This window comes from Schistocerca serialis, chromosome 2, assembly GCF_023864345.2.
Source record: "Schistocerca serialis cubense isolate TAMUIC-IGC-003099 chromosome 2, iqSchSeri2.2, whole genome shotgun sequence".
Taxonomy (NCBI): Eukaryota; Metazoa; Arthropoda; class Insecta; order Orthoptera; family Acrididae; genus Schistocerca; species Schistocerca serialis.
Window position 1 is genome coordinate 987,896,071 of NC_064639.1, and position 26,065 is coordinate 987,922,135.

The following is a 26,065-nucleotide window of genomic DNA, read 5'->3' on the forward strand; positions in this document are numbered from 1 at the left end:
ATTTGATTGTACGGCTATTTGTGAGGGAGGGAGGGGGGGGGGGGGGGGGGGGGGGAATTCTGTTGTGCCAGACAACACAGACAAGAGCACAGGAACAGTACGTGGCACTGGGTTCTGGCTAGGGATAAGGAAACTTTTCTGTATTGGTGCAGATGGAAGGACTAAGTTTCCATGGTGGTAAAAATAATTAAATTACATAAAAATACTTGCAAAAAAAGTTGAAAAAATATGCAAAATGCATGGTAAAAATCACAGGAAGGGTGGGACAGATGAAGTATGATGGAAAAATGTGAAACCCAAGGCAGTGAATAGTGAAAATGAACTAAAATCGACATGAAAACACAATGAGATCAAAGAGAAATATAAATAAAAAGGTGGTATTCTGGGATGCAGGAAGTTGGTGAATATGTGTGAAGAGAGGGGATAGCAGATGTAAATGGATTGAGTGAGCTTAGAATGTCTGTGCTGGAATAAGGGAAGAGAAACAGGGGGATAGGGTGGGGTTGGTAGGTTCAATGAGTTTGTGTTGCATATGAAAGTATGGAAAATAACACACAAAAATAAGAAAGAGTGAGGGGAGAAGAGTGAGCAATTTGGAGATCTAGGATTAATTACATTGGCAGGAATAATGTGGGACGTGAGGTACTGCAATCAGTGCAGTCATGTAGCCACATGTTATGCACAGATGAGATGGCTGGTACAGTGCAGCTCATACATTAGAGCATGTGTGGTCTGGAAGTTGACAAGTAAAGCACAGGAAAAAAGAAAAAGAAAATGATGAATAATAAGCAAAGTAATGTGTAGAGAATAGTAACAAAGAAAAACAGCATTGGGTGGCGAGATGGAAGAAAAACCACTAGACAAAAATCAAACAATGGAAAATCCAGGATGTAATAATGACTATATTAAGATGAGGTGACTTACCGAACAAAAGCGCTGGCAGGTCGATAGACACACAAACAAACACAAACATACACACAAAATTCAAGCTTTCGCAACAGACTGTTGCCTCATCAGGAAAGAGGGAAGGAGAGGGGAAGACGAAAGGAAGTGGGTTTTAAGGGAGAGGGTAAGGAGTCATTCCAATCCCGGGAGCGGAAAGACTTACCTTAGGGGGAAAAAAGGACAGGTATACACTCGCACACACACACATATCCATCCACACATACAGACACAAGCAGACATATTTAACTTTAAATATGTCTGCTTGTGTCTGTATGTGTGGATGGATATGTGTGTGTGTGCGAGTGTATACCTGTCCTTTTTTCCCCCTAAGGTAAGTCTTTCCGCTCCCGGGATTGGAATGACTCCTTACCCTCTCCCTTAAAACCCACTTCCTTTCGTCTTCCCCTCTCCTTCCCTCTTTCCTGATGAGGCAACAGTCTGTTGCGAAAGCTTGAATTTTGTGTGTATGTTTGTGTTTGTTTGTGTGTCTATCGACCTGCCAGCGCTTTTGTTTGGTAAGTCACCTCATCTTTGTTTTTATATATAATTTTTCCCACGTGGAATGTTTCCTTCCATTATATTGACTATATTAAGAAAATGATAAGACTGGTACACACCATGAAGAAGAGACATTGAGTTGCAGACACACACAACAGAAAGAGTGGTATACATTTGAGCTTTTGGCCAAAAGGCCTTCTTCTAAAGTAGAAACACAGACACACACATACACACACATTCACACAAGCACAACTTGCATACACCTGACCACTGTCTCTGTTGACCACTGAGGCAAGATTGCAAACAGCAACTGTGCCTGATGAGAGAAGCAATCTGTGAGTAGTCATGGCAAAGAGCAAGCTGGTGCAGGGAGAGGGAGGGATAAGAGGACAGGTGAAGGGGAAGATGTAGTGCTGCTATTGGGAGATGAAAGGCATCGTGGGGGGGGCAGGGCTGGTAGCTGCAGTCAGGAGGTACGGGAAGCAGGGGGCGGGGGCCGGGGGAGAGGGGGAGCAGGGGAAAAGGAGAAAAGTAGAGGAGGGAAGAAAGACTAGTGGGTGCACTGTGGAACAGAAAGCTGTATAGTTTTGGAGTGGGACCATGGAAGGGAACAGATAGATGAAGGACAGGGACTAGCAAAGGTTGAGGCCAGGGAGGTTACAAGAACATAGGATAAACTGCAGGGAGAGTTCCCACCTGTGCAATTCAGAAAAGCTAGTGTTGATAAGAAGGATCCAGAAGGGCCAGACTGTGAAGCAGTCACTGTTGTGAAGCACATTATGTTGGCCTTGGACTACCACTATCGACCATATCTACAACATACACTAAGCCTCCATAACGTGCCCTCATAGCTGACAAACAATATCTCATAGTTCTAATACATTTACCCCACCCTCAGAAACTCCCTCCCATCACCATACAGAATACAGAACCTAAACAGATGTGGAACTGAGTCATGAATCCTTCCTCCAAACGCCTTCATCCCACAAAAGTATCAGTACTTTCTAAAGGCCTTACCTTTTCACATGTGAATTGTTGAAGACCTTCTCTCCTTCTCCTGGCCCCTACAGTGGAAAAAGTATTTTTGCCACCAATTCTACCAATCACACTCAACCTAAAGCCAGTTCAATCCTCCATCCAACTGTGATCCACCCAAATTGCTCCCAAATCACCCTCTGTTAACATTCCTGAATTTCTTAAACTCAAACCTTGCTATAACAACATTTCCAAAATCCATCAAAATGGAAATCAACCTTACTGATCCCAATCTTTTAACCTTACCTGCTGACAAAGGCTCCACCACTGTGGCTTTGAACTGCAGGGAATACCTGGTGGAGAGACTCCTCCAGCTATCAGATTTATCCACCAAAAAACTCTGCCACAGTGACCCTATTTCAGAAATCCAACAGGATCTCCTTCTTGCCTCAAATTCTTAAGCCCATCCCAGAACCTCTCCGTAAGCCCCCCTCTCTCTCCTCACTCCTATCACTCCCTGTGCTCCTACTTTCCATGTGCTTCCTTAAGTGTGTAAACCAAACCACCCAGGACACCCTATTGCGACTGGGTACTGAAAGAATCTCTCCTTTTGTGAACCAACACCTTCAGTTTATTACCCATAACCTACTCTTCTTTATAAAAGATACCAAACACTTTTTCCATCGACTCTCCACAGTTTGTGTTCCTGCACCACACAGCACACTGCTCGCATTACTGATGCCAAGTCTCTCTACACGTACATCCCTAATGCCCATAGCCTTGTCACTACTGAGCACTACCTTTCCCAATGCTTGATTGACTCCAAGCCTACAACCTCACTGTTGGTCACCATGATCAAATACTGCAAATCCTCACGCACAATTACTTGTCCTTTGAAGACATCTCATACAAAAGCATCACTGGAGCAGCAATGGACATCCAAATGGCAGCATCTTATGCAACCCTATTCATGGGCCATATAGAGGAATCCTTCCTAACCTCTCAGAATCCCAAACACCCCTCATCTGGGTGATATTCACTGATGACATCTTTGTGATCTAGACTGAGGGTGATGACACCCTATCCACATTCCTCCAGAACCGTAACACTTCTACCCCATTGCCTCCACCTGGTCCTCCTCATTGAACAAACCACCTTGCTTGTGTTGGCCTGCAACTTAAGGATGGCTACATCAATACCTCCATCCATATCAAACCTACCCGCCACCCCTTCCATGCCAAGAAGCTCCTTCCATACAACACTGCCATCCAAGGCCGTTGCATCTGTAGAGAAGAGCAGTCCCTCTCCAAATACACCAAGGGTCTGACCGAGGCCTCAGTAACAAATCGCCCATGTCTTGTCTCTCCTGTACTTACTACCTCTCACATTCACACCATCTGGCCAGCAAGGTGCATTCTCTTGTGACTCAGTACCATCCAGTACTTGAAAAACTGAATCAGTTCTCTGCCAGATTTCCAACTACCTCTCTTCATGCTCTGAAATGAGGAATATCCCACCCATTATCTTTCCTGACCCTCCCATAACGGTATTCTGCCACCCACCACCCACAAAACCTATGCAATATCCTTGTCCATCCCTACTCCATCCCTGCTTCAAACCTCTTGCTTCATGGCTCACCTACCAGCAATAGACCTAGGTGCAAGACATGACCCATTCATCCTCCCACCACCCTACTCCGGTCCTGTCATAGGCATCTCCTATCCCATCAAAGGCAGGGCTATCTGTGAGAGCAGTCAAGTGAGTTACAAACTTAGCTGTAACCACTGTGCTGCTATTAATGTGGCCATGACAACCAACAAGCTGTCTATCTGCATGAATGGTCACCAACAAACTGTGGCTGGACCACTCAGCTGCTGAACATGATGCCCTACACAAATTGCTCCACTGCAATATCTGCTTCACAGCCTTTGCCATTGGATCCTTTCCTGCCAACAACAGCTTTTCTGAATTGCACAAGAGGGAACTCTCCCTTCAATATATCCTGTTTTCTTGTAACTCCCCTGACCTCAACCTTTGCTAGTCCATATCCACTTATCTGCTCCCACTCCAGCACTACACAGCCAATGCATCCAGGTCCTTTTCCCCTCATCTCTGTACTTTCCCACTCCCATTTCTCCCACCACCCTCCCCTCCCCTCAAACATCCCGATTGCTCCTAGCAGTCCTGCTCTGTCCCCGCAACATCTCTGCATGCTCCCAGAAGCAGCACCTTCCCACATTCTCCCCCCTGTAACCTCCTACCCCTTCCCATCCCTGCCCAAGCCATCTCCTTACTCCTACAACCCACAGATTGTTTCTCCCATCAGTCCAGTCTCAGTGGCCAGTGGCAGCAGTCATGAGTATGTGAGCTTTTTTGTGTGAATGTGTGTGTATATTCTACTTCAGAAAAAGGCCTTCTCGCCGAAATCTCTAATGTATAGCAGTGTATTTTCTGTGCCTATATGTGACTCAACATCTCCTCTATATGGCTAGTAGCAATCTATTCTTTTCTCAAAATATTCAACCAGAAAGGGATATAAAGTCTGTCATAAATAACAAGCATAATCATTCAAGAGAGATGAATACACTAAGCAGATTCAGAAGGATGTAGGTTGCAGTAATTACTCAAGAGATGAAGAGGCTTGCACAGGATAGGGTACCATGGAGAGCTGCATCAAACCAGTCTTTGGACTGAAGACCACAACAAAAACAATCATTCACGAGATTTTAAAGCATGTACTAAATCTCCGTTCAAATTATCAGATGCCTGATTTAGTATTCCCAACTGCCTTTAGCAAAATCAGAGCAGAGCAAAGCAGAAGGACCTGCTAGTATCTAATTACAGAGATATGGAGTGCATACCTTGAGCAGCACAATTCATAAAATGTTCTGGGCTATTATGCCGTGGTCAAATGGATTTCACCTTAAAATCTGATGTTTCATCCCCATCACCTAAAACCACCCAAGGATGCTGGGAAAAGCTGGAATTTATAGGATTCTGTGTAGTTGTGGGAGGTATACATGGATACTACAAAAAGAACTGTCAAAAAATGACTCAAAGAGCACAAGGGCAATTGCAGAACAGCGAAGACTGACAGATCAGCTGTTGCAGAATGTGCCTTACAGCCAGGAGACCACCCCATCCATTTTAATAGGACTCACTATTGGCAGCCACAAGTGAATACCATGAAAGGCTATGCAGAGAGACCATAGAGACTGTGAAACACCCCAATAATTTCAGTAGGAAGGAGGAGGGTGTGAAATTGAATGAAATTTGGATTCCAGTGCTGAAGAAGTGTTTATTTGTCTTGCACCATGGGATGATAGCAACAGCAGACAACGGCAGTCAACAATGGATAATTGTTCTCATGTATTCAAAACATGTGACATCATGCCACTGCATGAAAGGTCACAGAAATGGTTTCGAATCGCACATTCAACAAAGCTACGAGCCCCCTTGAAAATGTGCTCTGCAGATGGGTATGAAACCCATTAGACCATGGTGTAATTGCTCAGAAAATTTTATTAATTGTGACATTTTTGGCCATGAAAGTTTACATTTTACATATCTAGAGCCTGTCTCATCGTGTAAGTATTTAGGGGTAACTGTAAGAGGTGAAATGAAAAAGGATAATCAAATAAAATCACTATTAGGAGACGTTACAGGAACATCTTGAAATGTTGGAAGTGTTCTGAAATAGTTCAGTGTAATGGAAATAGCATAAAGAGGCTAGTGTGATCAGTTCTAGAGTATTGTTCCAGTGTTCAATGTCTTACCAAGTAGACATGACATTACACATCAAAGGAATACAGGGACATGCACTATGATCATGACTGGTCAATATAGCCCAAACAAAAGCTCAATAGAAATTCTCATGAAACTTACATAGGAATGCTTGGAATAAGTATGATATGGTTCTACATATCTACGTACACTACTATACACTGCAAATCACTGTGAGGCGCATGGCAGAGTTCTCATGAAACCCTGTTGGTTAAATTAGAGAACTCATATTCAAAAACAGCTTTGTGACCATTGTGCTGCTAACATTCTGTCTCTCATATAGGGGCCACTAAAATAAGATAAGAGAGATCAGGGTGAATACAAAGGTATACAGACAGTAATCCCCTTGTCTAGTATGTGGAAGGAATAAAACAGGCAACGAATAATATTGGTACAAAGTCTTTTTACTATATGGGTCCACAGCTGGTGTAAATTTCTTAAATAAAATCATTTTATCATGCATGAAACTGATGGGCATTCTGGGTCTAGACTTATTCTCCAATGTTTGTCGGAGATAGGTCTTCATTAGCCACTGATGGCAACCATAGTGACAGAGCCTCACATTACTCAAGAATGCAAACATAGTGGTGGATCCTCATTAGATAATAATGATGCCTCCTGAGTGGGACTTACCTTGATAACATTGCAAAGACACTAGAAAAACATTAACCTATGGTTTTATCTTTGATGGAACTGAATATGCCTATGACTGAATTGTATTAAGAGGTTGTGAGTGGATGTATGGGATCATTATTTCTCCTGGATTGTCCATAAGGGAATGATATGTTTGGTCCAGGACTGGGAGTAGGAGTGGCATAGGAGTGGAATAGAATATTGTTTGGTCAAGCTTCATCCTAGATAGCAGCTTATTAACCAGCTCAAGTAATTAATATAGTTCATATCATATTGTCAGAATAAAAAATGAACACAAAAGACATGGTGCACTGCATCACATTAGAATTAGTATCATTAGAATTAGTATCTTGACATTAGTAGCTTGACATATTGCAGGATAAGTACTTTGACATACCGTCAATACACACAGATGAATTCGCAGTTGCGAATAATGACAACCATCAGCTGTAGAATGTTATGATGACAATGAAAATTTGTGCCGGACTGGGACTTGAACCCGGATTTCCCACTTATCGCGAGTGGCCATCTTACCATATGGCTATCTGTGCACAACTCACAACCGGATCCAAACTTCCACACATCGTCAACCATATGTCTACAGTCTGTATTCACACATCCATTATGTGTATTCCTGTACAGATCAGACATTGTGCTTGAAATTCGCATGTCCGTTATCGGCAGATAAGTATGATATTGCAGTGCCTGTGTTATTCTGATGACGATGCACTGCGGCGACCACAGCTGTAAGATGAATTCGCAATTGCAAATAATGACTACCATTAGCTGTAGAACGTATGGTTGATGACACGGAAGTTTGGGTCAGGCCGTGAGTCACGCACGGATAGCCAAATGGTAAGGCGACCACTTGCAGTATGTGGGAAATCTGGGTTCGAGTCCCGGTCTGGCACAAATTTTCACTGTCATCATTCCATTCTACAGCTCATGGTAGTCACTATTCGAAATTGTGAATTCATCTGATATGTTTCGTAACAGCTGTGGTCACCACAGTGCATCATCATCAGAATAACACAGCACTGCAATATTGTACCATCAATAAGCACAACTTGCTTTTTCATTGCATTTATTGACAATTTGTTGAAGTTTTAATACTGACATAATGCATTGTATCATATATATTGCATCCACACTGAAGTGCCAAAGAAACTGGTATAGGCACGCATATACAAATACAGAGATATGTAAACGGGCAGAATATGGCGCTGTGGTTGGAAACGCCTACATGAGACAACAAGGGCTGTTAGATCGATTATTGCTGCTACAATGGAAGGTTATCAAGATTTAAGTGAGTGTTGAGCATGGTGTTAAAGTCAGCGCACAAGCACTGGGACACAGCGTCTCCAAGATAGCAATGAAGTGGGTATTTTCCCGTACAACCATTTCACAAGTGTACCATGAATATCAGCAATCCTGTAAAACATAAAATCTCTGACATCACTGCGGCCGGGAAAAGATTCTGCAAGAATGGGACCAATGACGACTGAAGAGAATCATTCAACATGGTAGAAGTGCAACCCTTCTGCAAATTGCTGTAGATTTCAGTGCTGGGCCATCAACAAGTGTCAGTGCACAAACCATTCAATGAAACATCATCGATATGGGCTTTTGGAGCCAAAGGCCCAATTGTATACCCTTGATGACTGCACGACACAAATCTTTACACCTTGAAATGATACTTAAAATGAAAACCTTAGCTGCTGACAGGTGTTGTTATTATACATCAATAGGGACAGCTAAAAATGTGTGCCTCAAGCGAGACTCGAACCCGGGATCTCCTGCTTACATGGCAGGCGCTCTATCCATCTGAGCCACCGAGGGCACAGAGGATAGTGCACCTGCAGGGACTTATCCCTTGCATGCTTCCTGTGAGGCCCACATTCCCAACTGTCCACAAACTACATCCATAGTGTTCCTAATAAACATTTGCCCATTCACTCATTACTTGTGGCAGACTAAGCTGACAAGTCCCATAAGAGTTTGGGCTCACAGGAACCACTGGCCATGAAGACAACATTTTGGCACAAACAACGAAAGGCAGACCAGTGTAGAGAACTGGTGGAAAGCACAGGTGGCTGCATTCTGTGAGGAGGGGAAAAATTTTTTTGATTTTCACTGTGGTTTTCATTTCGCAACCAAACGGACCTTACTTTCTGAACAGCCCTCGTAGAAGGCGGTGGCTTCGTGTATGCAGGTTATAAAATAACAGTGTATTGGTGGAGCTGTCATTTGTACTCAGGTGATTCTTGTGAAAAGGTTTCTGATGTGATTTGGGCCACACGACGGAAATTAACAAACTCTGAATGAGGAATCGCAGTTGTAGGTAGACGCATGGAACACTCCATTTTGTAAATCGTCAGTGAATTCAATATTCTGAGATCTACATTGCCAAGAATACCAAATTTTAGGCATTACCTCTCACAGTGGACAACACAATGGCCGACAGCCTTCAGTTAACGATCGAGAGCAGCGGCATTTGTGTATAGTTGCAAGCACTAATAGACAAGCAACTATGCATGAAATAACCACAGAAATCAATGCAGGATGTACGATGAACATATCTGTTAGGACAGTGCGGCGTTAATGGGCTATGGCAGTAGACAATCGACACTAGTGCCTTTACTGACAGCATGACATGGTCTACAGCATCTCTCCTGCGCTTGTGACCATATCGGTTGGATCGTGGACGACTGGAGGACCTGGTCAGATGACTCCCGATTTCAGCTGGCAAGAGCCAATGGTAGAGCTCAAATGTGGCACATACCTCACAAGCCCAGAACGCAGGTTGTTTACAAGGCACTGTGCAATCTGACACTGGTTCCACAGTGGTGTCGTTGTGTTTAAATTGGAATAGACTGGGTCCTCTGGTCCAAATGAAAGATGATTAACTGTAAATGGCTATGTTCGGCTGCTTGGAGACAATTTGCAGCCATTCGTGCACTTCACGATCCCAAACAATGATGGAATTTTTATGGATGACTATGCATCACTTCAACAGCCAACAATTTTTTGTGATTGACTTGTATAAGAAGATGTTATCTGTTTCAGAAAGAACAGATACCATTGATGACCATGCAATTTCTCTAGAATTAAATGATAATTAAATCAAAATCCTTAGCTACCTATGGGTGTTGTTGATATACATCAATTATCGTTTCATACTAGAGCAGATGTGTGGTCATCAATGGTATCTGTTCTTTCAGGAACAGAGATCATCTTCATATAGTTAAAGGCTTCCCGGCCATTGACCTCCTGTGCGAGTGCACACGCTTTGCCCAAGCTCTTCCGGGACTTGTCAGCTTAGTTCGGTGCGAGCAATGAGCGAATGGGTAAATATCTATTAGGAACACTAAGAATGTAGGTTGTGGACAGTTGAGAATGTGGGCCTCACAGGAAGTGTGCAAGGGATAAGTCCCCGCAGGTGCACTATCCTCTGTGCCCTCTGTGGCTCAGATGGATAGAGCGTCTGCAATGCAAGCAGGATATCCCGGGTTTGAGTCCCGGTTGGAGCACACATTTTCAGCTGTCCCCATTGATGTATATCAACAACACCTGTCGGAAGCTAAGGGTTTTGATTTAATTAAGGCTGCACGTTCATCAATCGTATCTGTTCTTGTGGGAACAGATACCATCTTCATATAGTTAAAGGCTACCTGGCCATTGACCTCCTTCTGTGCGAATGCGCACACTTTGCCCAAACTCTTACGGGACTCCTCAGCTTAGTCTGGCACGAGTGACAAGTGAATGGGCAAATATCTATTAGGAATGTAGGTTGTGGACGGTTGGGAATGTGTGGCTCATGGGAAGCGTGCAAGGAATAAGTATCTGCAGGCGCACTATCCTCTGTGCCCTGTCGGCAGCTAAGGGTTTCGATTTAGTTATCAATTCATTCTAGAGAAGCTGCATAGTCATCAATGGTATCTGTTCTTTCAGGACAGATACCATCTTCATATAGCATTACACCTTCCCTGGCCCCATCAACATTGACATTGGACTGTTGATGACTGACAACATGTTGCCTGGTCGGACGAGTCTCATTTCAAATTATATCGAACGGATGGATGTATACCAGACATGAACATTATTGAGAATATCTGGGATGCCTTGCCACATGCTGTTCAGAACAGATCTCCACCCCTCGTACTCTTACCGATTTATGGACAGCCCTGCAGGATTGATGGTGTCAATTCCCTCCAGCACTACTTCAAACGTTAGTTGAGTCCAAGCCATGTCATATTGTGGCACTTCTGCGTGCTCGCAGGAGCCCTACACAATATTAGGCAAGTGTACCAGTTTCTTTGGCTCTTCAGTGTATTTTTCATTCTGATTAGCCACAACATATAAATTGCACAACAGGATTAATAAAATGTGATCCAGACTCAACATGGTAGCAGATTTCTATAAGGAGTTTTCATCCTATTTTGTGATACTGCATGAGTTGAGTTGGTGACATAATATCAGTTTAAAGAGACTTCAAGATATGGGGTAGAATGTCCCACAGCAAGCAAGATGTAGTTAAAAGCTGAAGCACAGAATGTGATAGAACTTTTCAAAACCTCGGTGAAATTAGGTTACAAGGGGAGCACTAGTTGACGCTTCATTCAGAGAAGATAAATTTGTTGCCTTCAAAGAAATAATGGTATGTGATAAATGTACTAGTAACTTTCACTATCCACTGCAAACGCGTTTCTTTTGTCAAGGCTGTAGGAGAGGAATTTATTTACATGGGAGAAGTGACAACAGTAAAAAGAGAGGTACCACTGGTGGTACTCCAAGGACTAACACAGAAGAGGAGTCAGTGGAATTTAAATCTGATGTATCGGGCCAGTGGAGCCACCTGCAACAAGTCACAGGTTAGCATAGGAAGGTGCTATTTATATTCCTGTGATAGTTCAGTAGAACTATTCTTTACTAAATATTGACTTATAGATGGAGTTGTTGGAACCTGCATAAGCTCAGTGGTAAAAATTTGGATGGTAACTTATAAACTGAACCACTGACTACTAACACATCATGAGAACACACAGGTGAATTCTAGTCTTGATCATGTTGGGATAGCTAATTACATGCCTAAGAATAAGTCATAACCACAAGCTGATTGTAAATTGTTAGGAGAACATAGAGAACACTTCCACAACACTGGAATACAATGATCACATCCACACACATCACATGCCATTTATCTGGTGGTGTTATGTATAAAATAATGAAAGGTATATTCAAAACAAAGATCATCTTTATATTACACAATATAGTGTTTGATATGTTTTGTAGTCTGCATCCTTCCTTCCTGATAAGCACTTTACATAAATAATAAAACACAAATAACTTGGCAATCAATAGTACCAAACCCTTTGCTTCAAATCTGTATTCATTGGACAAGTTATACACAATGTTATGTTTCATGTCACATATGTTGCATGACATGTCGCAAGTATAAAAGTACGAGTTACGTCCAATAAATTGACACATATAAAGATGATTTATAAAATATATTTATTTGACTAATTATTAACATCATAACATAAATATTTTAAACCTATCAAAGACTTGTAAAAACACAACACCCAGGAATAAGTGGCAACAAGTGAAATTTGGGTTCTGAGCGATCTTAGCCATACACAAAAAACATACAAAAACGTGAGGTGATATAGTTCCCTAAAAACCAAAATTAAAACACTTAGCCATATCTCATAACCTGCATGGATACTGTTCCTATAAAAAATCTGCAATTAGATAGTGTTTGTATTTCTATCCTTTCAAATTTTAAGTGACAGACTGTAAAGGTAAGGTGGAATTATTCTATTTGTTCTTCTACCACTCGTTTTCTTTCCAATATTAATGTGTATATAATAATCACACAAATTAATTAATTTATTATTCACACCATATCTTGCTGACTTTTATTATGCACAGAATAGTTTACCAACTGTTGGAGACAATAATATAAACTGTTTATCAAGAAACACCAGTATTATGAAAAGGATGATCACCACATAGATGAAGCACCAAGTCATAGACATGCACACTGAAAAAACTACTAAACATTTAAGCTCTAAGCCAAACAGCCTTCTTCCAAAATAGAAAGCACAAACACATTAACACAAGCATTATTCACACACACTGACAAGTCAAGCCACAGTGGCTCGAGACAGTGGCCTTGTGTGTGTGAGTTGTACTTATGTGCATGTATGTGCTTTCTTTTTCCAAAGAAGGTCTTTGGGCCAAAAGCTTAAATGTTTAGTAGTCTTTTCATCATGACTGTCGGCCACTCAGTGCCTTGCTCAGTATGCTGAGGGTCTCACCAAGGCCTTCACAGACAGGCACTACCCCCAGATGTAGTCGGCAAACAGATCTCCCATGTCATTACCCCTAACATCCCAACCTTCCCACCACCCCCAATAACCAGCCACAAAGGAGTGTCCCCTTCATCGTCCTGTACCACCCTGGCCTGGAAAAACTGAAACACATCCTTTCCCAGGGCTTTGATTACCTATCACAATGCCCTAAAATGAGGGACATCCTACTCGAGATATTCCCCAACCCTCCTAAAGCAGTGTTTCATCACCCACCCAACCTCCACAACATCCTAATCCAGCCCTAAGCCACTCCCAATCCCAACCGCTTGCCACAAGGATCATATCCCTGTGGAGGACCCAAGTGCAAAACATGCCCAACCAACCCACCTACCACTTCCTATTCCAGTCCTGACACAGGTTTATCCTACCCCATCAGAGTCCAGGCCACCTGTGAAAACAGCTTTGTCATTTATCAGTTCTGTTGCAATCATTGCACAGGTTTTTATACTGATTTGACTACCAACCAGTTGTCCAACAGGACGAACGGCCACCACCAAACTGTAGCCAGGAGCACAGTAGATCATCCTGTGACACAACATGCAGATGAACATAACACACTTGATTTCAATGGCTGCTTCACTACTTGAGCCATCTGGATCCTTCCCTCCACCAACTGCTTTTCTGAACTCTGCAGATTGGGTCTATCCTTACAACACATTCTCCACTCCTGTAACTATCCCGCCTCAAGCTATGGGAACACACTGTCCCCACACCCTCCACCCAATATTTTCCACCCCTCTGTCCTATCATCTCCTCCCCATTCTCATTTCCCACCCTGTTTACCTACCACCCTCAGCCAACACATCCTCCCATCTTTCCCTGCTCCTCTCCTTTTTTGCTCTTTTTCTCCCCACCTCCCTGCCCCACAACCTCCTGATGCTACACCCGTTGGCATTCTAGTCCCTGCACTCTCCACCAGACAGCATTCACCTTTCTTCCCACCCATACACTACTATCCCTTACCCTTCCCCACTTGCTCCCTCCAGATTGCTGCTTGTATCCCAAATGATAGTTGCATCCTGGCCCAAGATGCTGGAGTTTGCAGTCTTGTGTGCATGACGTGTGCTTGTTTGTGTGTATGAAATGTGTGTGTCTCACTTTTACAGATGAAGTCTGTGGCTAAAAGCTTTGTGTAAGTGTCTTTTAATTGTGCCTGTCTGCAACTTAATGTGTCTTCTTTACGGTAAGCAGCAATCTGTCTTTTCCTACATTGTTGATATTCTTACCTGGAGTTTCCACTTTTTAGCATTCTTGAGACTAATAATAGCCTAGGGTTTTACTGACCTGTGATGTTAAACTGGAATATTTCATGACACGCAAGCTGATCATCTAAAGTGCTTATGAACAACAAATATGAAGAAAAATAGAAGTTAGTGTCATCTGTGATATGTAAATCATTTTATACTGTTTCAAAGTTCCTAATAATCATAAAGGAGTAAAGCAACACAAGAATTTTAGTGAGATTTAAGAGATAAATGAAGGAGGACTTTAAGTTAAAAGACAACAAGCAGTCCATGTAAAATATGCTCAACAAACTCTTTGTAAGCAACTACAGAATAAACACTACCCATCACCCAGTCCTAAGCTTTCAAAAAAGGCCATAGTATTATGGAAGAAAGTTGATATGGTGAAAGAATGACTTACTTTATAGTTTGTTATCAAAATACTCCCATAATCAGCTCCCAACTTTTCTTTAACTTCAGCTAAACTTTTCCCTGAACATATGTTAAGGACAGAAAGGGTCAGCAATAAAAGGAAAGGTGCCATTATACACTGGTCCAATAAAACTTTTTGAGCCACAACAGCATAATGACTTCCTTTCACTTTTGTATCAAGAAGTCCAAACCACATTCGTAATGTGGGACCCTGTAACAAAAAAGGATACACATACATTACTATTTATTATTTCAAATTTTAACAATAATGGATCATTTACCTGTCAGAAAGGTGTGGTTAAAGCAGGTAGAAGACTTCAGTTTATTGGAAAAATACTAGGGAAATGCAATCAGTCTACAAAGGAGATTGCTTACAAACCACTTGTGTAACACATCCTAGAATATTGCTCAAGTGTGTGGGACCAGGGACTAACAGGGGTATTGAATGTATACAGAGGAGGACAGAACAAACGGTCATGGGAGAGTGTCACAGAGATACTGAAGGAACTGAATTAGACAGACATAAACTATGCCAAGAAAGTATATTAACAAAGTTTCAAGAACTGGCTTTAAATGGTAACTCTAGCAATATTCTACAATCCCCTACCTATCACTCACATTGGGATTGTGAGATTAAGATTATAATAATAACTGCATGCAATGAGGCATTCAGACAATCATTCCTCAGGTGCTCCATACATGAATGGCACAGGAAGCAACCCTAAATAACTGGTACAATGGGATGTATGCTCTCCCATGCACCTCACAGTGGTTTGCAGAGCATTCACCTCATGATGGTAAGCAGCCTGAGCTGTATGAAGCAACTGACAAGCAGGTTGAGGGGTCAGTCACCTTTCTCACTGTTAATCACCTTTTTTTTAACACTTGTGTTTCTAGAATGTCATCTGACTTTTTTAATTGTTGGTAACAATGTGATGATTCATTGATTTGCACATTTCCCCAACATGGGCAAAAAAATTCTGGGATGCAGATGGGGGCCAATGAATTCACTAATCAGTAGAAGCAGGTGTTATGAATTTCTTCTGTCTTTTATCTGTACTGACATCAATCATTTTCTTATTTAGTGTTAATACATTTGCAGTTAATTTGGCCACAAATAACAATTTTATGCAGTATGTTATCCTTCCCCACCCTAAGTATTACCAAGGAATCTTATTCTGAGATATTCAGGTAATTTATAGGAACAAATCAAAAGGCTTGTCATCATCTCAGTTTATAAATTTACTGAGATTTGCATCTTCTTACATTATTTCCATGAGCAAATCTTAGGAGGATTACACAGCAGAATGAGAAATCCATAAAGAACGCTAGATGAGAAAGTGAAACCTACATTTCCTTTTTGGTGGCTGTATATGAATGAGTATGGTAGTGGGTATAAGGCAAAAGAATCATCATCTACTCAATACACTGAGTTGTGTGTATCAGAAATATTGAAATGAAGACTGTACCATCTACCATGAGTGGATTAGTGTTTAGCCACACCCACCTCATGGTAGTAAGCAGCCTGAAGTAACTGACAAGCAGGTTGAGGGGTCAGTCAGCTTTCTCACCTTCAATCACCTTTTTTGACACTGACATCTTTTTAATTTTTATCATGTTTTTCAACCTTTCCTGCTATTTTAGGAAAAAAATAAGTTATTTACTTTTGTTTACAAGTTTCTGTATTCATGTTCATTCATTTAACTTTTTGGAATGCTCCAATGATGAAAGTTAATAAAATCTAACCTGGGGGGCTTCTGAAATGTGAGACAGATTGTTCCTTTTTTAATTTTGAGGGTCTTTTTTTATATTTTGCATAACTGTTATAAGCATCAAATATTCCTCCAGTAAAACTGCTTCTGTTTTTGTTCCATATTCTAATTTTGCTTTTATAATAAAATTGATGCTATGATACTCTTGTTTAATTTGATAATACATTTTTTTGGGATAGGAAAAATGTAAATTCATAGTGACTGGCTCAAAAAAGATACATAGTTCAAAAGCTATTAGATGGTGATGTCGAGCTGATCCATGGCAGACAACTTGGATGTAAAGGCTTTGGAATGCTTAGGTGAAGATGCAACCTAATTCCTGATAAATATTTACAGTTATTTTGAGGGTTGTCCTATTCAGTTGAAAGAATTTGAAGGAATTCAGTCTAAGTTTAACATTCCACATCACAAGCTTTGAGGCACGCAACGACAACATTGCTTGCCTTAGCATCTTCATCCAACAGGATTATGGAACAATGGGATGGCATTCAATATTACTTTCTTAAGCACATACCCCAAAAAATAAGTCCAATACTGTTCATCCCAAATCCTACAAAGCCATAAAGCCATTACCGAGCGGGGTGGCGCAGTGGTTAGACACTGGACTCGTATTCGGGAGGACGACGGTTCAATCCCGCGTCCGGCCATCCTGATTTAGGTTTTCCGTGATTTCCCTAAATCACTTCAGGCAAATGCCGGGATGGTTCCTCTGAAAGGGCATGACCGACTTCCTTCCCAATCCTTCCCTAATCCGATGAGACCGATGATCACGCTGTCCGATCTCCTTCCCCAAATCAACCAAGCACCATAAAGCCATTGTCAACGCTTTTTTAAAAAAAAGAAAGGAAAAAACCTTCACTTCATTCCACGATTTGATCTGCAGAACTACTGAGTAAGTTAAGACAATGTTTTCAAAGATGATAATTTTGATTCATAAGTTGCATACAGAAATAGAAAACACAGTTCAAATCTTTTTGGCTCAAGTCTTGAAGGTTTCTGCTTTGAGAAAATTTGAGAGCATTTCCTAAGCTTCATAATGAACTCTTTACAATGGATAATTTGCTTTATCTTTAACAACTAGTTGTTAGCTGGCTTGTAACAAGAGAGCTTAGTGAAATGGAACAATGTGACAAGTTGTGGTTTCTTAAGAATGCCCAAAAACATTACAGCGCACCTCGAAAACATGCAATGTGCTTATCAAGTATGCCACTGAAAAGTTTTATTTTTTTTAGAGTCAAAGAAAAAATAAAGAGCACTTGCTGTAGTGACATCTTAAAAGTCGCAAAAATGATGGCATTCAATGTCTGGAAAGTTTATTTATTATGTGAGTGGGAGAGTCCACAGTTTTAAAAAGATGATAGAAGCTCATATCAAAAAGAGACTCATGTGAGTTACAGAATCCAAATGTCTGAAACTTGTTAAGGTCCCTCTTACACTGTCCCAACGAAACATGGATATAGACAGAAGGTATTCTTTTTCAAAGCACATATTAAGAGAAGAGAAGGCAGCCATGACAAAAAGGTTTTTAAAAAGTGTTTTGACTGTGAGGGATACTTTGGGACAATACCCCCATATTCTGTCTGTGCCCATTGACTGAAAGCTCAATAGGTATGGACAACAAGTGCACCCAAATTAAACTGCTTACAAGGAAGAATGTGAACGGAAAAGAAAACTTAGAAGAAAAGCAAAAAGAAAACAAAACCAAAGACATTTTGAAGATGAAATTAAAAAGATGAATAACACAAAAAAATAAATTGACTACGACACAGCTGCTTAGAAAGAAAAGAAAGAAGAACACCACTATCCATGGAGCTTCACTAAAAAAAGCAACCAAAAAAAATTATTTAAAGGCAACAAAATCAGTCCAGGGTATGCCTGAGGGTGCATGGACCATGAAAGAAGAAGAAAGAGTGGAAGAAAGGGAAGTGGAAACCACTTAGAAAAATCTTGAGAAAAGAAAATATTGTGTGATTACTTCATTTTTTGCTACTATGCCTAAGAGATAGTAACCTAAAAAAATTGTTGTTACCATTATCAAAGGACCAACACTGGTTACCAATGTACCTGTGTACATTAACAAATTTGTATGGAGGAAAAAAAGGCCATAACCTGTCCAAGACAATAACAGAGAAAATTATCACGGTCTTAACCAGCTGTTTTGATAGGGAACTATCAAAAACAAAAACTATTTATTTGTGCCACATTTGTCTATTGAAATGAGTTGTCACTTTCTAATCACCTTTTTAAAATATTTTGTCACCTTTCAATCACATTTTTTAGTGCTATCATGGCATCTCTCTCTGACAAGTCAAACAAGCAAGTATGACATCATAACAGTCATCTGGTATCCGACATGGCTAAGGGCTGTGGATTAACTTGCAAGACATATGGTAGCAATAGCCTGAGCAAAGTGCCACTTTCAATGGTTACCACACCAATAGCATTCATTTTGTCTCATGAAGTGGCTCAATGGATTATGCCGAAGCATTCACACCAAAGTGCCCTACTTTAATGTGCTCCCTAAAAAGCAGTTGAGTTCCCATACAACTAGGTGCAGAAAACTTGCTAAAACCTGAAAGTAATAGCAGTGATATTTTTGGGGGAAATTTAAGTGTATATGGAAAAGATAGGACAATGATAAATGAAAATGGGATATTTGCCATTGCACACAAGAAACTCACATCCACCGAGATAGAAATTAAAGCTGTTAAGTGTGATAGTTTGAGCAACACTCAATATCAAGGGTGGTCATAATCTTATAAGCAGATCCTTCTATCAGCTACCAGAGTCACCTTAAGATGTAAATGAAAACTTTGGAGAAACCCTCACTTCGCTAGTACGTACATTCCCCAATCATACTTGAATCATTGGATAGTTACATCTCTGTAAAAGGTAGGCCTGACAAGACATCCTACAAAACATTACTAAATGATTTTTCCAAAAACTATACTGTATAGGTAGTTCAGAAGCCCACTCACGATGGAAATATATTGAATCTCATGGCAACAGATGGGCTTACCCACTTTGAAGATTCCCACACTGAAGCTGGTATTAGTGACTGTCAGAAAGTTTTAAGAACAATTATTATCAAAGAATAAAGGGCAAATGACACAAGCAGTAAGGTCTGTGTATTCAGCAAACTAGATAAAGAGAGAGCAGTACTGTATCTCAACGAGGAGCTTGAAACATTTAGCTCTGGACAGGTGAATGTGGAAGAACTGTAGTTCAAATTTAAAAGAAAAGTTGACTATTCACTTGTTAGATATATATATGGCTGGTACATTAGTTCATAAGGTTTTCGTATTGCATGTTGGTATTTCAGATGCTATGGGTTTACTTATCAATTGTCATTTTTTATTTGTAGTTCACTGTTGCCATTTGAGTTTACATTTTGTCATTTGGATATAGTGAGTGGAGCAATGGATACTAGAAAATGAAGTGCCAAGTGGAGAAATCAGAACATTTCTGACATTCTTCTGCTTGAGTTTGATAGAGGGTTGACAGCAGCAGAGGCAACCAGAAAGATTTACACCATGTATGGGGATAATGGCATTGGACAGATCACAGCAAGAAAATGGTTTTCTCATTTTAAGGAGAAACATTTTGACATCAGTGACTCTTCATGTTCAGGCAGACCTTCAGGGTTTGATGAAGATTGTTTTACACATTAGTCCACAATGATACACATCAGTGTACTCAAGAACTCAGAAATGTGATGAACTGTGAGCATTCCACCATCGTGTAACATTTGCATGCAATGGAGAAGGTTCAAAAAACAGGTGTATGGGTACTGCACGCTCTAAGCCAAAATCACAAAAACCTGCTGGTGGCCATAATGTGCATCTCTGCTTGCTCATAATTAATTGACTCATGAACAACATCGACCATTCCTACCCCCTATCATTACTTCGAATGAGAAATGGTGCCTTTATGCTAACACAAGGAAAAGAAAGGTGCAGTTGAGCCCAGCCAAAGCATCAACTCCCTATCAAAAACCTACCTGCATCCACTAAAGATAGGGTTATGCATCAGGTGGAACAGCCATGGTGTGGTGTACTGAACTGCTTCCCTGAGGTGTAACCATCACTGCTGACATTTATAGTCAACAACTGAGATATTTTGCAGATGCAGTGTAAGAGCAATGACCCAGGAAGACTGCATGAAGTATGATACTCCATTATATTGTCCACTCGCCCTCAGCTATACTGACAAAAAACACTATAAGGGTGCTCAGTTGGGAAGTCATTCCATACCCATCTTATTCACATTACTTTGTGCCCACAGGTTTTCACATTTTCCACTCTCTGTCAAACAACCTTCAAGAACTTCCTTTCCAGATGAAAATGCACTCTAAACGTGGCTTGGTGCAATATTCACCACAAAACCAAGTGATTTTTACAGTCAAAGAATTGAAAAGATATCCCAGCAACTGGCAGACTGTTGTAAATAAGAGGAAAATATATTATTGATGACTAAAGTCTCTGTTAAATGTATATTTTGTGTTTATTGAAATTATGGAAAAACACTACGAACTTGTGTAGCAACCTAACATGTAGTAGAACATTATGGTATACAGACACTGTAAAGAAACTTCTAAAGAAACAGAGGCTACTGCTCAGTAGGTGTAAAACAGTGACTGAATGACACACATCTGGTTGTCAAGGGAGCCTTAAGCTTTATAAGACTACTGTAGCAAAATGTTATTGAAAGATCTCTCATAAAATGCAAAGAAACAATGGTTGTATGAAAAAGCTACTAAAGTTAGTGTTCAGATACTCATGGACAAGACAGGCACTGAAATTAAGAGTAGCACTGCAAAAACAGAAATGTTGAACTTATACAGTACCAGATTGGGAAGAAATTTAATGAAAATTCTGATTCCAACCTTCTCAAAATATATGATACTACATTCTGAACTTTATGCAAAGTTATGTAAACCTATAACTATGCATTGTTAACTCACTGTATTGATGAAATTGAGGTGTCTCAAGTGTAATTAAGATGAAATATAATTGATATGTCATAAATCTAATCAATAACTTTACATATGTAAAAATCACTTAAACAAAAGTCCAATCTATGATCTACAAAATTCTTATATAGAAAAGTGATAGTAATTGTTATTCAGTTAATGATAAAGACACATAATTTTCATTAGTATAGAAATAAAATATGAATTTACAAAGTTATCAAGAAAAGTAATTCAAACATTATTGTAGAAAGGCATTTCATGTAATTTGGTCATAATGATTACAATATTTCGTCATGTTAATTGATTTGTAAATTTTATAATGAAACATAGATCAAAATTATGTAAACAATTTTGTAAAACCAATCAATTTTTAATTGTAAACTTTAAAAAGTATGTTTAAAACAATGTTTGAATAAACATTTCTGTTGTTAGAAAGTACATAAGCAACAGCAGCAGTTGCTATGGGCAATCAGTGTTACGTCATGTTTGAGATGCTAAACCTGTGGCAATCTGTGGTGCAATAATTAAGTTTTTTAAAGTATTTTATTGTTGTTTGGCCACATCCTTTTGATTTGATTAACCTGATGTGCAGCTCCTGACATACAAAGAGCCAAGACTTTCTTACAGGTGGAGATAACTGCAGCAAAGAATTGCTCACCTCACTTCAACATCAACTACAGTCAAGAAGTTGAGTAACAGATTCATAACCACATAAACTGGATATGTTTTTGTTTGGTGGATTGAGATTAACTTGTTGAAAATTGTCAAGACAGTCTTGTTTATCATTTTTAAGTTTCAAACAATCAAATATCCAGGATAGAATAACGACAATATTATGGAAAGGATAGACTGCTACTCAGCATATAGCGGAGATGTTGGATCACAGATAGGTACAACAGACTGTCCAACAAGTAAGCTTTTGGTCAAAAAGGCCTCCTTCCAAATTAAACAATATACATCTACACACTCATAAAAATGCAACTCACACACACACACACACACACACACACACACACACACACGATCATTTTCTCTGGCTGCTGAGGCCAGGCTGTGAGCAGCTGCACCTAATGGGAGAAGCAATCTTGGTGTTGGGATTAGGAGAAGGCTGGTGTGATGAGGAGGAGGGATGGCAGGTTACAGATGGGGCAAAGTAAAGTGCTGCTTGTGGGAGCATATAGGGATGAGGTGGAGAGAGGATAGGGTAGCTAGGTGCAGTTGGGGTGTTAGACGGAGGACTGGGAGAGGGGGTTGGGGGGGGGGGGGGGGGGATGGAAAATGAGAAATGTAAGAAGACCTGGATGCATTGGTGGAATAGAGGGCTGTGTAGTGCTGGAGTGGGCACAAAGGAGATAGATGGGCAAAGACAATGACTTACGAAGGTTAAGGCCAAGAGGGTTAAAGCAACATAGGATATATTGCAGAGAGAGGTCCACCTGCAAAATTCACAAATCTAGTGTTGGTAGGAAGGCTCCAGATTGCACAATGTGTGAAGCAGTCATTAACATGAAGAACATTATGTTGGGCAGTGTGCTCAGCAACTGGATGGTCCAGTTGCTTCTTGGTCATAGTTTGTCAGTGGCCATTCATGCAGACAGACAACTTGTTGGTTGTCATGACCACATACAATGCAGCACAGTGGTTGCAGCTTAATTTGTACCTCACATGACTGGTTTCACAGCATACCCGCAGAAGCAGCACTTTATTCTACCCCATCCCTACCCTGCTATCCATCCTCCTCCCTGCCCCAGCCTCCTCCTTACCCCTACCACCCAGACTGCTTCTTCCATCATGTGCAAGTGCTTGCAGTCTGACATCAGCAGCCAGAGACAATGGTCGTGTGTGTGTGTGTGTGTGTGTGTGTGTGTGTGTGTGTGTGTGTGTGTGTAGTCTAATTTGGAAGAAGGCCTTTTTGGCTGGAAGTTTGAAGTTTGCTTGTTTGACAGTCTTTTTGTTGTGCCTTTCTGTGACTCAACATCTATGCTATAAGGTGAGTAGCACTCTATCCTTTCCATAATATTGCCATTTTTAAGCTTCCGGTGCCTATGCATAAAAAAGAACAAAATTTCAGATTAAAAAGAAAAAGCTGAAACTGAAGATGAGGATGGCACTGACAACAATAAAGACATAAGAGAAATAAAACTGAATTATTGAAAATCTATTACATCACAATCTAAAAACATGAAACAAGATAAGCACTTTGAATTATCCATTTCTTCTGCACTGTAGTGAAAGACAGTGTATTAGATCCTGTGAATATTTTTATTATTATTACTATTATTATTATTATTATTATTATTATTATCATCATCATCATCATTACTGCTACCACTACTACTACTACTATTACTACTACTACTACTGTGTTAAGCAAAAAGTTTTCACTGTGGAAAAACAGGAGGAGGCGGCTACACAATTTTTATGCAATTATTACAACAAGTTAAGCGAACAGACAACATCATTTATGCAGGAACAGTTTAAAAAGCAAGGTAACATGTTCAAGAAAATAAAAAGTAAAACTGAGACAATGAATAACAGTTCAGGCATTTAAAATGATGCAATGACACATAGTCTAAGTAATAGTTTAGGGCAGATGCCGAATGGACTAGAACAATCACAGATTGGTAGAACCAAGGCATCAGAAAACTATTTGGCTGATAGAATTGATGGACAATAAAGTGAAACTCTGAGAAAAGAGAATTTAAACCTCAATAACCAGACAGCAGCACTAAAAACGAATCCCATGGTAGAGTCACAACACATGTAATCTGATTTTTTAAAAGTAGCATTAGATCAGTCAACTAATGTTGAAAACACTTGTATTATAGAAAATAATACAGTGTCATAAGATACTGAAAATGTAATTTTTAATGTAAAGAGACTGACAGTAGTGGATGTTTGTCAACAAACTGTCACACATTTCACGAATGAAACTGCATACTGCACTGATGTTGCACCCAAAAATTACATAAATTTTAGCTGAAATAGAAGTCGAATCACTTAATGAAGTTAAAATATATGAAAATGAAAGTAAAAACAAACTTTTAAGTAAACCCTAAGTAATAACAGATATATATAAAGCAAATTTCGACAAAATCACTCTGGGAGTTTTAAGCTTAACTCAAACTATAAACGGAAATTTTATTTCAAATGTAAGGAGGATTAAAAATGTTTATTCACTTAAGAGAGTCACAAAACTAGTAATGATGCCAAGGCAGCCCCAGATCTACGATTTTTCCAAACCTGGATCGAAACATGATAGTGGCACTCCCTCTCCTTGAGCACTGGAGACAAATTATTCAAAAAAATTTTGTGACTGGGAGAATAAGAAACCTTCAATAAATTTGCACTCTTTATTACCTATTAGCTAATAACTTTCTCTTGTGTGTGACATAAAAATAGATATAGGAAACAAATAACCAGTAAAGACAACAGACAAGCAAGACAGTACACATTTCTTTAAACCTTAGCTCCCAGCATTTTTTTCTCTCTCTAATCTTGCTACAGTTTTACACACTGTGGTTTCCTTTCTGCAGAAGAATCTATTAGCTCATCAAAGCTCATCTCAGAGGCAGTTTTATTTTCAGTGGCTACCCACGGGGCTAGACAGATGTTTCTGTCTCACTGTTGAACACAGATAGTTTTTAATTGTTTTCAGTTTGTTGAAGCTTCACTCACAGCTTACAGATGTCATTAGTAATGTGCAGTATATCCTTCAAGTTATATGAACATCAGGAGACACTTTCTGCAAGTCATGGTTGCACAGATGTTGTAACAGGTCGTATCTGCTTGATTTTTCATTAATTTTGGTTACCAGCTTTGTGAATGCAACAAGTTCCTGGCAAAAACCATCTGCATTCAAGTCCTTTGAATATTTTCATGTAAGATCAGCTCCATTTTTCTGCAGATCCTCAGTCGATACATTTAAAAATGGGTTGCCACTGAGGGAGATGAAAATTTCATGTAGATCCTTTTCACTCTCTACCCTTCTTTCCAGCTGCATTAAAATTTTGTCAAATACTACTTCTATTTCTTTGGAAAATAGCTCAGTCAGATCTAGTGTTCTTGATTCAACCTCATGGCTACTGTCAGTCTCTTTACATTAAAAATTACATTTTCAGTATCTTATAACACTGTATTATTTTCTTGTCTTTTTTTCTGGAAGTTCATTTGCTTTTGGGGACTGACTTGATTTCCATTTATTTCCAACTTTTTTGATATAGTTGCAGCTTCTTTTATCCAATGTTCTATTGTTTTTCTGTCATTTTTTGCAAGATCTGAAGAAAACCTTGCATTAGCACTACAGAATGTGAAACAATAATGTCCTCTTTCTGTACTTCAAAGCTCACTCTGTTAATTTCTTGAACAACACTAGCCCAAATTGTTGAGGATAAATATAAAATCCATCACCATTTGTAGCAGATGGCCAGCTTCATACTTAGATTCCGTGACAAG

At 39.9% G+C, this 26,065-nt stretch overlaps 1 protein-coding gene across 7 annotated transcripts in view; it reads right to left on the reverse strand.

Moving 5' to 3' along the window:
• The window catches only part of LOC126458414 (protein Mpv17-like), a 304,656-nt gene that overhangs the window by 57,204 nt on the left and 221,387 nt on the right, over nt 1-26,065 (reverse strand). For all 7 annotated transcript variants that reach the window (XM_050095446.1, XM_050095443.1, XM_050095440.1 and 4 more), the window contains one exon: nt 14,856-15,077. In XM_050095446.1, coding sequence (XP_049951403.1) covers nt 14,856-15,077 — 222 coding nt within the window. The remainder of the gene's footprint in view (nt 1-14,855; nt 15,078-26,065) is intronic.